The sequence below is a fragment of the Schistocerca cancellata genome, chromosome 1, assembly GCF_023864275.1.
Source record: "Schistocerca cancellata isolate TAMUIC-IGC-003103 chromosome 1, iqSchCanc2.1, whole genome shotgun sequence".
Lineage (NCBI taxonomy): Eukaryota > Metazoa > Arthropoda > Insecta > Orthoptera > Acrididae > Schistocerca > Schistocerca cancellata.
Genome location: NC_064626.1, coordinates 19,036,819 through 19,054,084, shown reverse-complemented (window position 1 = coordinate 19,054,084; position 17,266 = coordinate 19,036,819). Strand labels below are relative to the sequence as shown.

At 41.6% G+C, this 17,266-nt stretch overlaps 1 protein-coding gene across 2 annotated transcripts in view; it reads right to left on the bottom strand.

Annotated features, from left to right (window-relative positions):
• The window catches only part of LOC126164596 (geminin), a 37,160-nt gene extending 20,978 nt beyond the window's left edge, over positions 1-16,182 (bottom strand). Inside the window, exons 1-3 of one of the 2 annotated variants that reach the window (XM_049920254.1) lie at positions 15,998-16,182; positions 15,797-15,918; positions 6,296-6,405 (exon numbers count right to left, since the gene is read on the bottom strand). In XM_049920254.1, the coding sequence (XP_049776211.1) occupies positions 6,296-6,405; positions 15,797-15,918; positions 15,998-16,048 (283 nt within the window). In that variant the 5' untranslated portion in view covers positions 16,049-16,182. The remainder of the gene's footprint in view (positions 1-6,295; positions 6,406-15,796; positions 15,919-15,997) is intronic. The other variant, XM_049920255.1, reaches the window with a different exon arrangement.
• Between the last annotated feature and the right edge of the window lie 1,084 nt (positions 16,183-17,266).

The following is a 17,266-nucleotide window of genomic DNA, read 5'->3' as shown; positions in this document are numbered from 1 at the left end:
TACGCCGAGAAGATAATACGTAATCTTTCTCACCTGTTATTCCTGTTAGTCGTTTATTTCCATTCTGGTAGTCTGATTCTATGGATTTCGCTAGTAATTATAACAACGCTGATCATTCGCAAACCCAATCAACCACGTAATCAGACGACGATTGGCATTCATCCGTTCGGCTTTGCTCCGCTCAGCTCGTATATCCCCATCTCCTTTTGTCTGCGGAAAGTTTATTTCTAGATGCAACGAGGATCCTCCTGACAGACATCACCTACACTATGTATGCATTCAAAAGTCAACTTATGATTCATTCAGAAATCAACTTAAAACGTGTTCAAAAATGTTCAACATGGATACGTTTCAAAATCATATGAATAATCGATAGACCAATGTGCGCGGGATGCTAAGCGCTTTGTGAATCGAGCTTTTTTTCCTCAAGAATATGAATTTGGCGCCCCCTTTTCCCGGTAGCATCTAGCTGCTTGCTGCGACTGCTTGCACAGTCAACAACTACATTCCTGTAGCTAGAAGCGGGAGAATCTACTGCTCAAACGCGACTCAACTGCGCATGCGCAACAGCCCGCTCGTAACTGCTAAAATGAATCTAATGTAAACAGTTGTGAATTTACGCTCATCGGGGTAATTTGTTGTTATGAAGCATTGCATAGTCTTCCTAAAGCCTTTGACAGATTTTGCTGTTGGCACACGCTTGCATGAGCACTGCGTGTCGTCGTTGTATATGGCGCATTTCCTTTGCAATTTAAGTAATTTTCGTTTTTTTTCTCTCGTTTATATTTTATTGTTGAAGTGTTATTCTGCAATAGCGGGATACAGTAATATCCATTGTTAGAGTATCGGTTTTTACCAGTCAAAATTACAAAAATTTAACAGAAAACTAAAACAATGAAAAATTCCCGGAATTCTAAAAAATTCCCTGGTTTTTCCCGGTTTTCTCCCGGATGAAAAAATTCCCGGGTTTTTCCCGGATCTCCTGGGTCGTATACACCCTGTGAATTTCACCTGGTCCTTCTCCAAAACCCAAGCCACCTTCCTGGATGTTGACCTGCTCAAACCCACAAACAAACAACAGTACCTTCACTTTCATAGCCGCCATCCATTCCACATCAAACGCTCCCTTCCCTACAGCCTAGGTATTCGTGGCAAACGTATCTGCTCCAGTGACGAATCCCTCAACAACTACACCAATAACCTGACCAGTGCTTTCCTCTCCCGCAACTATCCCGCAGACCTTGTCCACAAACAGATCTCCCGATCAATACATTCCTCCCCGTCCAACAACAATGTTCCTACCCCCAGACCACAGAGAAGCATCCCCCTTGTCACCCAATATTATCCTGGCCTCGAATACATCAACAAATTACTCTGCCAGGGATATGACTTTCTCAAGTCAAGCCCTGAAATGAGATCATCAAAATGGCTCTGAGCACTATAGGACTTAACAGCTATGGTCATCAGTCAAATGAGATCACCCTTGACAAAATTCTCCCCACACCACCCAGAGTTGCCTTTCGTCGCCCCCTAACCTTCGTAACATCCTTGTCAAACCCTACAATATTCCCAGACTACCTTCTCTACCCAGCGGTTCCTACCCCTGTAACCGACCCCACTGCAAAACATGTCCCATGCAACCCCCTAAAACCACCTACTCCAACCCCGCTACTGGTAAAACATACTCAATTCAAGGCAGGGCCACATGTGAAACAACACATGTCATTTATCAGCTGACATACCTGCACTGCACAGCCTTTTAAATCAGTATGACAACAACTAAACTGGCTGAGCGCATGAATGGACACAGACGAACTGTCCGCCTAGGAGATGTCCAATACCCAGTAGCAGAGCATGCCCTCCAGCATAAATCTAATGACCTAGGAACCTGCTACACCGTACGTGCCATTTGGCTTCTCCCACCCAACACCAGTCCCTCAGAACTGCGGAGATGGGAACTTGCACTCCAACACATCCTTTCATCCCGCCATCCCCCTGGACTGAACCTACGTTAACCAACCTCACTCCCATTTACTCTTCAGTCTTCTCCTCTTTCCCTTTCCTCTTTAGCCATTCACGCATCTATGCATCCTACATAGTTGTGTTTATCTTTATGCTATATACCTCCTTACTTCTGTATGCATCCTCTTTGGTCTGAAGCTGGCACAGTACTTACAGTAGAATATCTTTGGCTTCCCTCTGACAACCATGCCTCCATCCTTGCTACCCTCCCTGTTTACCTTTCCCTGTTGCTTCATAACCTGGGTTGTGAGTAACTGAATCCACTTTCTCTTCTTCCCTTTCTTTCCCTCTCTCCCCCCTGACGAAGGAACAAAGTTCCGAAAGCTAGGAATGTAAATTTTCTGTTCTGTTTTGTGTATGTATCAGCTGTACTGAACTGAGGTAAGTACTGGCCAGCCCCTCTATCTCTTTGTTAGTATTTGTTTCACATATTTATATGATATTTTCCATTAATCATTTACATACCTTGAAAACTCAGTCTTTTAAAAATTCCTCAAGGAAAGCGCCACCTGTAGAGACTATGGAGGATACCAGTTCCCCAGCAGGTGTCACAGGCTTTCTCCAAATTGAAAAACACGGCCACAGTTTGGGATTTCTGCAGAAAACCATTCATGACATGGGTGGACAAAGTGACAAGATGGTCAACTGCAGAACTGCACACTAAATCCACACCGTGCAGTAGTTAGTAACCAGCCAGGCTCGAATCATATGTTCCATCACCTTGCAAACACAGCTGGTGAGAGAGATGGAAGGTGTTTGTCCTAGCAGGCTTAGGTATGGGTATGACAGTGGCTTCACACCAATGTCTGGGAAACGTGCCCTCTACCCAGATGTGGCTGTACTTATGAAGGAGAAAGTGCTTCCCTGCAAGAGAAATCTGAATGTCAGAGTCTGCACCCTGACACGGAGGATTGGGATGAGGTGAGAGTATGATCTAGCTCCCTCATAGTAAAGGTGACATTGTAGCATTCAAAATTCTGAGAAGAGAAGGATATCGTCCGAGCCTCCTCCACTCGTTTACGAAGGAGGAAGGCAGGGTGATAGTGGAAACAGCTCTAATTTTCCGAAAATGGTGGCCCAAGGTGTTGGAGATTGCAATAAGGTCCACAATGACATCATCTGCTACTGTCAGGCTGGAAATTGGGGAATAGATCTTGGTCCCAGATAGCTGTCGGAGGTTGGCCCTCACTACAGAGGAGGGGGTGGAACTTAAAATAACTAGTGCATAAAATCCAGATAGCTTTTTTGCTATCCCGAAGAATGCGATGACACTGCGCACGCATCTGTTTATAATAAACGCAGCTTGGCATGGTAAGATCACAGTTAAAAACGCAGAGAGCACGTCTCCGCACACGAAGTGTGTTACGGCATGCCTCAGTCCACCAAGGGACAGAGACACAGGGAGGTAAAGAGGAAGTGCGAAAAATGGAATGTTCTGCAGCAGTAAAATATTCCACCTGGTCATCACAACTGGGGAAATCTTGTCAAAGGTCGCTAGGGAGAAGAAAAGCTGCCAGTCGGCCTTAGCAAGCTGCCCTTTGGATGTGCATGCAGGTGGGGTAGGAGTCAGCAAACGGATAGCACACGAGAAAGAGTAGCTCGAGCAGGTCTCGGAAAGAACAGACCAGTGCAGAAGGATAGGTCCAAATGGGATAGGTCAAAACTGACTGGGAAGAAATGCAGAAGCTCAAAGCAGACACACAAGTGGATGCTGCGATTCTAAAAGCAACCATAAACCCTCTTTGTTGGATTGAAGTCCACGAACATTCCATTGGAGGGAGTCATGAGGAGGCAAAAATGAAAGGGTGTCACCTTGGTGGTTGCTGAGAGCCAGTCTGCGAAGACTCGCTGCAACAGGACACAGAGGCAGGAGGATTCTGCTCCATGAGGTCCACAGAAGCATTGGCTTTCTTGTGCTGTCGGCCTGCAGAGTCCAATGGAGAAAACCAGTTGGTGGTGCACAGTGGCGACACGGAGGCCGGCTGGGCAAAGGTAACATGTGGCGACATGGTCGAAGAGGATCTTCGGTGAAGGAGAAGACTGTTTGCCTTTGTTGGACTTCATTGAGTCTTTTCGGCTAGCAGAGGAAGACTCAGGTGTTTGTTGGCTGGATGGACACAGAAAGTCTTCACGGGAGTATTTCTTCTGTCCTTTCTTGCCTGCCGGTTGTGTAGCTGGTGACTTCGTCCCGTGAGACAAGAGTTTGATGGCTTGTTGCACAGCTGGACGAGGGGACAGTGATGCTACCAGGACAGTGGGTGATTTCACAACCTCAGAGCTGAATTTGAAGTTGCATGTCTGCATGGCCATGTCCTTCATGGAGCAAGATGTAGCACGAACAGTACTATAATGACCAAATGGTAGAATGCAGTGTTTGCGACCAACCAATAACTTACGAGCGATTGGGTAAGGAACTTTTTCCTTTACCTGGATCTCCTGGACAGCCAACTCAAAGAGATACTTGGGACAATCTCAAAAGGAGACAGCATGGTCACCATTGCAGTTGATACAGCAGGGAGGAGGAGGCAGACAATCACCTTCGTGCACTTCCCTGTCACAGGTTACACATTTGGCTGGGTATCGACAAGACATTTGAGTGTGGTTGTGAAATGATGACACTGGTAGCAGTGCATCCAGTTCAGAATGTGCAGCCGGACTGTGATACCTCCATAGCCTCCTTTGGTCTTAGACAGAAGCACCACTGTATCAAAGGTGAGAAAAAGAGTGTGTGGGGGCACTAAGGAGACACCTACCTTTTTCATCAACCGATGGACGGCGATGACCCTGATCAAAGAGGTATGTTTGCATTTCGGCCTCAGTCAGACAGTTGAGCAGCCTAGAGTAATTAACACCACCGGAAGAGTTCAGAGTTCTGTGGGCCTCGACATGAATAGGATAGCTGTGGAGAAGCGAAGCAGCAAGCAGTTGTTGTGCTTGAGAATCATAATTTGTCTCCAAAAGCAAAGTGCCATTCTGTAAACAAGAGCAGGATTTCACAGGGCTAGCAACTGCATCAACACCATTCTGAATAATAAATGGAATTACTGTCACACAGGACTGACCAACTTCAGTACGAGGAACCATGTAGCAGCTGGAAGGATCTTTGAACTGTTAGCCTCATTCCATTTACGTTTCGTAGACGTTAATCGTAAAGATGATTGGCTCATTGCGAGAACATCCCCACTGTTGCCAGCATTTCCCTCCTCCTGTCTGGGGCCCCCTTCACAAGGAGGCACAGCCGCCTTAGGTGATTGTCCACACCTCAGGTCACACCTCCCCAATATCTGAAAGAGAGACCAATCGGCAATTTGGGAAGGTAGCAGCTCAGGCAATCACCCCTCCCTGGGCCTGGCCCATACCAGGGATATGTGCGAAGCCTCCCTGTTGACGCAGGGCTGGGAATTACGCATGGACATGCGGACCGGCCTTCAGGAGTGCACAGGAAGGAAGAAAAAAAAAAGAGAAGCCTCAAATGCTGGAGCGGAGGAAGAACAGAAGGTGAACGAAGAAAGGAAAAGGGAATGAAAAACAGTGGTGAGACTCTTCTCATGTCAGCTACAGACAATGCGGAACATTCCCAAAAACACCCCAGACATGTTCCCCAAGGGAGGGGAAAAAGAATAGTAAGAGGGTAGACGCAGCACAGAAGGGAAAAGATGCTGCAAAGGCTAGGGCCCCATGGTAGCCGAGGATGAACCTGCCAAAGAGTGGCGAGCCCCCTGGGGATAGATTTTCCAATGGTGTAGCTCATTCTGTTGCTGGCAGCAAAGGACTTGGAAGATTAACTGAATGGAATAGATCATGTCTTAAGCGTTTAATACAGTGCACCATGTAAGATGCCATACTGAGTATGGTGTTTACTTACCTTATCACTTTTTAAACTGTTCAGTAAACTAGTGGGAGGAGGGAGAGGAGTGAACACCTGTGTCCCCCTACCCCTTGCTGTGTGTGCCCATATATCCATTGCAGCTGTCTTGCAACATGATTCCATGTATTCACTTACTTCAATCGAATGTGAGAAATACTGAGCCTCATATACTACAGTAAAAATAGCACAGTATAACGGATTTTTGGCAACAGTACCAGTTCACTTGGTTCAAAACTTATACTGCATGGGACACGTAATGTAAGTGGAGAATTTGGATCCAACAAATACTGCCCTGTTTGTGAGGATACAAAATTTTCACTATGGCTGAACATACTACAACAACATGATAACACAGTCCAATACACAAATTTAATGCAAATACGAAAACTGGTGAACGCAACTCACCTGTGGATGTTAGGTCTTCTGCAGAGATAAGTTCCTTTTCTGGGTCTGTCTGTACACACTTGTTGCAGAGTTTCTTCCTTTTTAAATTCTGGTCCTTTTCACTGACATTCCTACATGAAAGTTTTGGGGTAAAAAATTCATAACAAGTACATGAAACAGAATAAATGGAATATGATATGGGTAAAGTTAACATATGAGCAATTCACAAAGGGTTATTATACAAATGATAAAGTTACTGTACAATAAAAAGAGCTGCACTCAAGGGGAAAATAAATCCAAACACTCTTGAGCATATGGGCTTTCCAAAGTTACACAGAAATACAGAAGCAAAAACATCCTGTAAATGCAACTCATACTGGAAGGAAAGCTTTCATCTCATCAGACAGTTTATAACAACAGAATGGATTGGAAGGTATCCAACTTGATCAACAGCCCATTTAAGTCAACTGTGCAAATATGGGAAGTTCACAGCCAACAGATTAGCAAACAACAACAAACAAACTGCAAAAGCTTAACAATCAAAACAGTGAGACAAACACTCAATAGGTTACTTATATTGTTTTTCTATAGGCTCCATAAGTTCTGAATTGATATTTGCCAGAAAACTTTCACCAAACATAATACGTGTGTCAGCAACAGCCAAACTGTAGTCAGACAATAAGCATCTATTTTTAACCTCATATTTTAGTAGCGCCTGATGTGTACACTGTAGCAACACATGCTGTTGTGCACATCTGTGAATTTTCTTTGCAATTTCATCTCTAACTGCCACAAATATTTAATTATTCACCTACTCAGTATGCCAGTCAAATTCAATTGACGGTTTGAATTAACTACTGGTTGTATCATCAGCTACAGCCGGAACTTAGGCCTTGCCACTCTTAAACACCGCTCCCAGTAACATAGTGCTAAATGCTGTGTGACACGACCATTTTTCCAGAAATGGTCTCATAATGCATGCAAACTCATAATGAAAGAACCACCTGAGTGGAATATTTAATTGGTGCCAAGGAATATGATAAGCAGCAGTACTAGGGACTGTCGGTTAGTGACAAACCGTTGGCTGCCACCCTCAGAGCCATTTTGCAGAATGTCTCTCAAACGAAGGCCAGGGCAGTTCTTTTGACACTGCCCTGGGGCACCTAAGGCTTCGTGGACATGCAGGTAGGAGTCCCCTTGCAGTGTGAGCTCCTGTCACCCATATTTTATGACCCGAAAAAAGAGAAACATTATAACAGAAAGCACTAGCGTGCACAAAAGCAGGAAGAGTTTTCCAATGGACAGCACTGGACACCACAGAGAACGTCTTGAAAATGAAATGAGGTCACAAACTTGGGCCTTTGAAGATGTGAGACACCCCCGGACACGTCGATTCCACAAAAAACAATGAACATAAGAATCAAAAGGATTGGCTCATTTGAATATATTACAGATTTGACATACCTTTCAAATGGTAGCTACTGCACAACCCAAATGCAGAAAATTATGCCAAAACTAGCTAACATTTTCTAATGTAGAGGAAACACATTCACAAACTGCTTTATTACAAAATTGCAACATTTCACACAAAACATAACAGTTCATTTTCCAATGGCTCTGAGCACTATGGGACTCAACTGCTGAGGTCATTAGTCCCCTAGACCTTAGAACTAGTTAAACCTAACTAACCTAAGGACATCACAAACATCCATGCCCGAGGCAGGATTCGAACCTGCGAGCGTAGTGGTCGCACGGTTCTAGACTGTAGTGCCTAGAACCGCTCAGACACACTGGCCGGCTCTCAAGTAACAAGAAACAGAATGAAATTGTGGGATTACAGCACTCTTCTCCAAAGTTGGATCATTTCCATATGTTTTAATATCAAAAATCTTATGGGCTATTTTTTTTCACCAAGTGCTGTTTAGTTAGTGTCATCAGCTGAAATACTCAGTGCCATTTTAAGGCCCAAAGCAACACAAGCTGCCTCTTAGGTCAGAAGGTTGAGAAGTGCACCAGAGGCACTGTAACTAAGATTTCTACATATGACGTGTCATAATTAGTAGCAGCCTCTTGGAGCATCAAGCTGACAGTAGTGCAAGGCTGGCCCAACTGCAAGATTTGTATACAGTGCATATCACAATTACCAAAAAAAAAAAAAAAAAAACAGACATGAGTTTATGTATGTGGGGAATGGGCAAGACGAAGGGAGGGGAACCTACTGATAAGTCAATAGTGTGGAAAAATATTCTCAATTGGGCCCTAGAAATACTGTTCCGCAGGAGAGAGTGGGGATACTGGACCACATGGGAAACTTGACCCATTCATGCTTTCTTATCTGTAGGCCAATTTTTCCATATGTGATATCACTGTTTATTGTTCATTAATATTTTATAAGGGAAAAACCACCAGCTGCCTTGGAGCAAGAGAGGTGTTGTGCTGTCTTGTTTATTGTTTTTTATGTTTCTGCAGTAAATTTGGTGAGTGGTTTTCAACTTTTATGTTTAACCAAACAAACTTAGTGATTGCAATCAATGCACTTTGAGCATTATTTTTGTTCTATAGTCATTTGAATGGCTGCATGCAAAACCTAGAAATAGAGACCTGAACGAAAATGGTGAATGCAGGGATACCTCTGACACTCAGGTTGGGGACAGTTCAATGGCACAACTATTAGCATCACTTGGTCTGTGCGGTAGCTATCATTTGAAAGGTTTCGACTGTGGATTTGTAATTTTTTTAATTTTTTACTGGAATCTGTCTCACTTGGAAGTTTGGATGAAGAATACTTGCATCATTTGCATTCAGTTTATACATTATAACATATTTTGTCAGCGTCATTCTATGACGAACTTCTTGGCTGAAGCCCTAACTGCAGAAAGTCCTTTTCAGGCCATGACAAAGCCACCTCTATGCTAAAATTACATTCACAGGTACACTCTGAAGAGCAGACATTATTTCACATGAACTATTTTATACAACTTATTACAAAAACACATTTGTAAAAGCCTTTAGCCAATTCCAATTTACTTAATAGCATAATTTATTAGGGGGCATATTTACGCTTGCAAAATTAAGCTACAATAGTAACTTTGTCTCGATAACCTAAACATCCCTTGTTTTATTTGTGAGTGGTACAGGATACCCTCCGACACACACCTTAGGGTGGCTTGCGAAGTATTTACGTAGAAGTAGATCTATGAAAACAAATTATTTATTGCGAATAAATTCTGAATTTGAATATTTATGTTTGTTTTTATTGTGAGCTTTACCATGGAAGCTGCCGGCCTCTACAGTTAGAGCTTCTGCCAAGAAGTTTCACATAGAGTGCCATTAACACGATATGTTGCAAAATGTAAACCTAAACCAAATACTGCAAGTATTCTTCACCAAAACTCCCAAGTTACAGATTTTTACCAAAGATGAGGAAAAAATATTTAAGGACTATTTTATAAAATCAACCAAATTAAAATATGACCTCTCTAGGAAAGTTATGTTCAAATTAGCATACAATTTTGCTGTGGCCAACGCAAAAATACACCCCACAGGTGGAACATAAACCGTCAAGCTGGTATTGATTGGTTTTTCATGGTTTTATGGGCAAACAGCCACCCTTGTCTCTCAGAGAGCCTCAGCCAACAAGCCCATGAGTCGGTCTGGAATACTGATGAGAGTGGTGTCCCCACTGTACAAAAGCCAGGGAAGATTGTGGCAAAGAAGAGAGAAAAATAAGTCAGTGAAGGTACGCCTGCTGAATGAGGTGTTTTAGTCACCTTGAGCTGCGCAATAAATGCAGTAGGTAATTCCATCCCATCTCTTTTCATTTTTTCAAGGATCAGTATCAAAGGTTACTTTCTGAGAGGTGGGTTCTGCAGGATCTGGACATCCATCCGATGACAGCTACAAACTTTGAACTTTTCAGTAGCATTTCATTAAGTATGTTAGATGCTCCAAGGAAAATGTTGTGTTAATGCTTTTAAATAGTAACGACAGCCACATTTCTGTTGCGCCCTCAATTTAGCCAACAGCAATGGCATTGCGCTTCTCACTTTCTCTCCACCTACCGGACACAAATTGTTTGTTTGGTTTGCTTTAGGCTGCAAAAACAACTAAGGTCATATGCAACCATAACTACAATCGATGGAAGGAAAGACAACTAAGAACAGGGACTTGGAGAAAGGTCCATAAAATATGCCACAAGACAACAGATGTCCTGAACTAAATATTAAACGTCCTTCGCCATATTGATATAACACATCAAAAGTAATATGCAGCCAACAGCCCATGTGTCGTTCGCTAAAACAGCCGATAACCCAGACGGAAAACATAAATGGTTAAAAAAGCGAATTCCATCAGGAAATGGTGAACCTTCAAAGGTCGAGGACAGAAAATGATCTCCTCACGGGGAGAGAGCCAAGACGAAGGCAGCCAAGCCACTGGGAGAGGCTTACTTCCCCTGAGTTTGTTCCCATGAAGGGAAGACTAGTGGTGTTGCCAAGGTGATACCTCCTGCTGACAGCAACACAGATATCATAGGAGGGAATGTAAGAACTAGTGGGCCGAGGTAGGGTGACTGCAGCCTTGGCAGCAGCACCAGTGGCCTCGTTTCCGTCAGACTGATGTGACCAGGGACTAAAAACATCACAGTGGCTCCATCAAGAGTGAGCAAGTGACAGTGTTCCTGGACCCTTTACATTAACGGATGGGCGTGTACAGCAGACATACCAGAAAAAAATGCCGCTCATGGACCAGGCTATTACAGTTCATTGAAAAGAGACTACAACAGTGCACCCGATGAAAGATTATTAATACAGTATATCTAGGCCAGTCTATTTTTGTGTACATGTCCAAAGAAGTAGATAGGGCATACCCACTAGCTTTCACGAGTGTGAATATTTGCAGAGACTATCTCCCGATGGTATTACATGACAGACAGCAAAGTTAAATTTGAAAACAAACTAAAAAAATGTTTCTCGTTGACAAATACTATTGCATAGAAGAGTTTGTAATTCTGTAATGTGTAAAAGGTGATGTGTGCGAATTATTAATTCACAACAGTATTTCTTTCAAATAAGATGATAATCAGCATGTGGCCCCATTTAGATATGAACGTATAAAGCAAATGCAAAATATCATTACGATTATCCATACAAATGGTCCACATAACTTTAAATTATTTACTGCTATTACATATTGTAAGGACATAGGTGCCTCCTTAACAGATTACGTAAATGTAACATCTACAGGTTGATTCTGTGATGTTACAAACTTTCAAGCATGACTGACATGAGTTAATGTATCAAGGTCCTGGGGACCCTGGTATCAAGGGACCCTGGTCCGGAAGCAACCGAGTGTAAAGTTATAAGCGAAAATCATTTAGATACCACTGACTGGAATGCATGTGCAAGTACTATAGTTCATAAGTTTGTGGGGAAGGTGGTAATGATGAGCCCTTCCAAAATGATGGAGCCTGGTCTCACTTTAGACTAAGAGTTTTGAACACCCAGATCAGACATTCCCTGAAAAATGGGTAGGCAGAAGTGGTCTTGGTTTGTGGCCAGCGCATTCACCTGATCTCAACCCACTTGATTTCTTCTTGTGGGGCCACCTGAAAAATCGGGTCAACACAAGCGTCTGATTCCATCCGCCTGCTTTGATCCATGACGTAAGGGTCTTGTGGTGTGTGATGTCATTATGGCACAGAGTTTATGAATTGGTTATGTCCGTAGACACCTTGTGTATGATGGCATCCTCCGTGTGTGTGTGTGTGTGTGTGTGTGTGTGTGTGTGTGTGTGTGTGTGTGTGTGTGTGTAGGATGGTCGACCTACTTTGCACTGCTGAAATTTGTTGGTGGTAATTGTTTTTTTGGGTCTATTTTTCTCAAGTTGTAATGTTTTGTGTATTTATTGTGTATTGAATATGTTTTAATTTACGTAGGGATGTTTGGCTTTTGAATTTTTGAGGTGTTGTGATTTTGGTTTCGTTTTTCGTAGTTGCAGGTACTGGTTTTTTGTATCAATAATTATGGTTGACCTATATAGTTCAAGGGAAATGACTTACTGGTTTTTTGTATCAATAATTATGGTTGACCTATATAGTTCAAGGGAAATGACTCATTCCAATTTTCGTAGTTTTATAGGTAGGTATTGGTGTTTTGGTATCGTCAGCTGTGGTCAGAGGAAATGCCTGATTTCTATTTCCGTAATTTTTGCTGTTGGTGTTTTGGTATCGTCAGCTACAGTCAAGGGAAGTGTCCAATTCCTGTAATTTCCCCCCCCCCCCCTTCATCATTTTGTGTGTTTTGGGATTGTGGTGGTTTTTTTTTTCACTGTTATATTTAGCTTGTCCCCATCCTAAAACCCCCAATTTCTCTCAGCTGACCTGTTAGTTTGATTGTATTTTGGAGGGAGATGTTATTTTCTTATTTATACGTATTTTCGTATTTGTTGCCGTGTGTATGTAGTGAAATCATAGGCGCCATATTGGAGATGCTTAGAACAGCCATTTCCGTCATACTGACGACGTCATGAGTCAAGGCAGACAGGTGGAATCTGACACTTCCGTAATCCCGAAAAATCTTGTGTACAAGACACCTGTCGAAACTGAAGAGGGTCTCCTGGCAAGAATTCTCACTGCCTGCAACTCTGTTCAAATGACACTGGGGATCTTTAAAGTCTCTTCGGGTTTGCTGCTGGATCCTAAAATCAACTCGATTCAATATTTCAGTGATCCAATGGGTTGCCATTTTCAGGAGAATGCTGCTTCTGTTGTCGAGTCCCACTTAGAACTGACGCCAAGCTGCCAATCGACATCCTATGTAGGCCAGCGTACCGTACACGGCGTCACAGTTGCTGCCCTCCAAGACTGGGCAGGTTGCGCCTCCCTTAGTAGAACATTGGCAGCAACGATATATCCAGCAGCAAATCCAAAGAGATTTTCAAGATTTATTACACCGGGAAACCTATGATGTCACAACACTGGGGATATTAGAATGTGTACTAGAGAACCTTGACGATGCGATGCCTCCACTGATCCTGGGGGTGCCATTTTGAACAATTGCTGTAAATGTAGAAACTTCTAAAACTTGTGCACGTAAATGGAATTCGCTATTACTGTACTGTAGACTTAGGACTTTCACTCTCTCTGGCACTATGTGCACTATTGACAGTCCAACAGTGGAAATTATCTGAGTGCACTGGGAAGTAATGAGTGGGAATTCTGTATGCCATGATCAGGATTCAGAAGTTGGGGCCCTTAGCTTGAACACTGTGTGAGGCTAAGGCAGGACTTGAGTAGATTTTTGCTTATACCTTTTGATTCTGTCATTTCTGGACCAGGGTCCCTTTTCTCAAATTGAAATATTTACCCTTCTCCATAATTCCCGAAAGCTGGTATCATTACGTGATCACCCTGTAGGAAAGTCTAAACCTATTGTAAAACTTCTCGTATTCTTTTAAATCAACCACAAAGATTAAGAAATTAAGCAGTTACATGCTACTTTCGATCCCCATATATTGTTACTGAGTAGAAGCAGCAGTACTATAAATGACTGAAGATTTCAAGTCTTCTGAATCAAACATTGCTTTTATGGAAACAATCTTGCAAAGTTACAGCTTATAGTATTATGAGGTAATTAGCTCTCAGTGGGTAACAACTCATTACTGTTCAAAACACTAAATCATTTACTCAAAACATACACAATAATTACAAAATACTAAAAGAAATACTAAAGAGTTTTGATAATTCTGAACTAGACAGTATCACACTCACATTCCATCTAATTTAAATTTATTTCCTTTATTACGGAAGAATATATAATATTTTGGCATGATTGTACTAGACCTTAAACTCTTACTTGCAATAGCAGCCTTCAGTCCCACCATAACAGCATACCAAATCTGTATTATAAATGTTTTGTATATATTTTTAAACAAGGCCAAAACAGGACACACATGTGTCTACTTATGGCCAGTAGCATGGCCATAACAGGGAACCTAGACTAAATACGAATCTGTTAATGGTCGTACAAGCTACGATGGTATGTTTTCGGGTTGTACCATATTTAACTCTTAAGAAATTAAACTATAATACTTAATGCGACCTCCCAACACATTAAGTTTCTTCCGATGTTTTATTTAAACGTAATATGAAAAACCAATTATGTGCTCCTTGTAGAAAGCTCTATGAAAGTCAACGTCTTCAACACACATTGTCCTCTCTCATGTTCACCTGGCAATCACTTATGTAGGTAAAGGAATAGCTAAAGTGTGATTTGTTGTAACAGTTGATAAGATACCATTCTACTAAAACCTTTAAATGTTATAGCACTGAAGCATTAATTCCACACAATGTATCTACAGAAACAAGACATCACAAATTGCTGCATCCACTCACTGTCTTCCTACGCAGTAGCTACTGTTTCTAGTTGACACTTTCCTCATTCAGTTTCTAAGAGTTATTTCTCTACAGTACTCCAAATTCAGGATATGGCTACTACTATTATGAGTTAAGAAGACAGATCAATGAGATTCCCTGAATTACAAAATTCAGGAGCCATGCCTCATTACAAGGCTTACTTCCTGAGGAATGTTTTCTTATGGTTCTGAAAGGGCCACATACCCTTATGTAACTCTGCCCTTATTCTTAACAGTACAATTAGTAATCTAATTTATAAGCTGTCATAGACCACATTTAAGTTTTCTCACTAACAGAAGCAGCCTATAGCACATTCCATTACCTTTATGGACTCACAAACCACAACATTACAGCACAACACTTTTTTTGTTTCCATTACTGAATTAGCAGGTAGTGAGAGCAGTACTGCAAATCATTATGAGCAAACTGCTGACGACAATGGTTGAGTTAGCCAACGTATCTTTAATGTCTGACAGAACAGCAGCATAGTAAAGTTCCAGGGCAGTACTGATGTCCACTTAAACTCTTTTCCATAATTACCATAGTATGTAACACGAATTTATAGCAACTTGTGACAAACTAAGATACGACAGCACTAAAAGAATAAACACTGAACACAGAAAAAGATATATGCCACCTCTACAAGATCTCTCATATAGTTACTATCATGTAATATGAAAGTTCGTTAATATCGTTTGGAAGCTAAGCGCTAGGGAACAAAGGGGGGAAACATGTCACGATATACAAATTCTGTCTCTCAAATAACCATCCAGCTTCGCAATTACTACAGTCATCTGCAGACAGTATTTAACTACATTTCACAAAATCCTTTGTCAGTTAAGATTGATTTATTAATAACAAAAAACAAAGTAAATAGTTGTGAAGATGTTCTTGTCATTATCGATTTCATAACGGGGGTTGGGGGTTACAATTCAAACATATCATCCAGGCGTTCAAATCTAACTTGAAAGATATGTTAAAAATTGCTAGTTACATTATGAATTTTGGATAAGTCTGACAGTTATTCTGTTACATAATTCATTGAGTAACGTAACAACTCTAGTCACATGGCAATAATACACTGAACATAAAAAGTGTATAATATTTACTTAATTTTCGAGTTGTCTTTTCCCGAAGAAGGCATCTCTCTTCCAGGGCCAACAAGATTTTCCTTATCCCTGGCTGCAGGCTGAAGTACGTGTAATGATTTCCTCGCATTTTTCAGATTTTCCTAAGTAAGAACACCATGCAAGTAGAGTAACTGGCTAAACAGTTGATTGCACCATGTGAGTATTGATAACGGCTAGTACCTGTTGGTCAGCATTTTTTGTGGACGAAGCACTTGCTGAGCCTGTCTTCATTATAGAGATGTTTACAAAGAATTCTCTGAGGAAAGCTCCAAATCGAGGTGCAGATACTTGTATTAACACATCAGCTAACACAATGTAAACAACTCTCTGCACCACATTCAACACAATCCGCCACAAGTTTCGAATCAAGCAATGCAGCCAACACAAGATTTCGCCTGCGATGTTTACCAACCTACCAACATAAATCGAAACGGACTACGACGACAAAAGATTAGGTAGAACCACATTTATGATAAAATATCATCCCTTAGTACAATTATTTGGTTTGTGGAATTATATATATATATATATATATATATATGTGTGTGTGTGTGTGTGTGTGTGTGTGTGTGTGTATTTACATTCCAGTAGATGAACTCAAAATAAAATAGTGCCTCTAGTTTATTACATAAAGAAATTAGAAGTCTGCTACTTTAATCAGTTGCACTCTATCTGTAACGCACTAAGAATTCCGTTATTTATCTCACAATGTTAAATGAGTAAAAATATTTGCCATCATATTAAGCGTTTGTCCCACATCGTCTTAATAACATTCAAGGCTTCAATTGAAAACCTGGAAAAAGTACGTGATCAGATGCCAGCGTGCTCGATGTTTCATTCTTTTCAAGTTAATCCATTTATTGGTTTTATTAAGCTATGCTTAAGAAGTAAATTTCACAACTTTTATCACTATCCTAGGGATCGAAAGCGTCTTGTTGCTGAAGAACGCTGTACCTCTTATCATTACTACTACTATTATTCTGCTTCACTGCACCAGAGAATATCGTTGTTCTTCAAGTATGTTAGCAATGAGTTGTTATGAAAAAAGATCGCTCTATATACACTTAAATGTTATGTAATCCAGTATACAGAAGCATGGGCGGATACAGAATTATTTTCCTTTTTGGGGGGGGGGGAGGGAGGATAGGAGAGGACGAAGGGGCACAAGAATTAGAAGCATGAACATGTCCTTATAGGCTTTATGATTCTAATTAATTTAAAATAAAGACAAAGACACACACACACACACACACACACAGGGTGAACCGAAATTCGGGCACTCGGGCTTCGCAACGTGACTCCTCATATATCAGCAATAAGAAAACCTCTCTCCCAAAATTTCGTCCGGCGAGTACATCCGGCAGAAAAAGAACGTTAAAGAGTGGCAATCTGGCAACACTGTAACCACATATATGGTAACAATGGTAACTACCTCTGCCAGCAGATGTT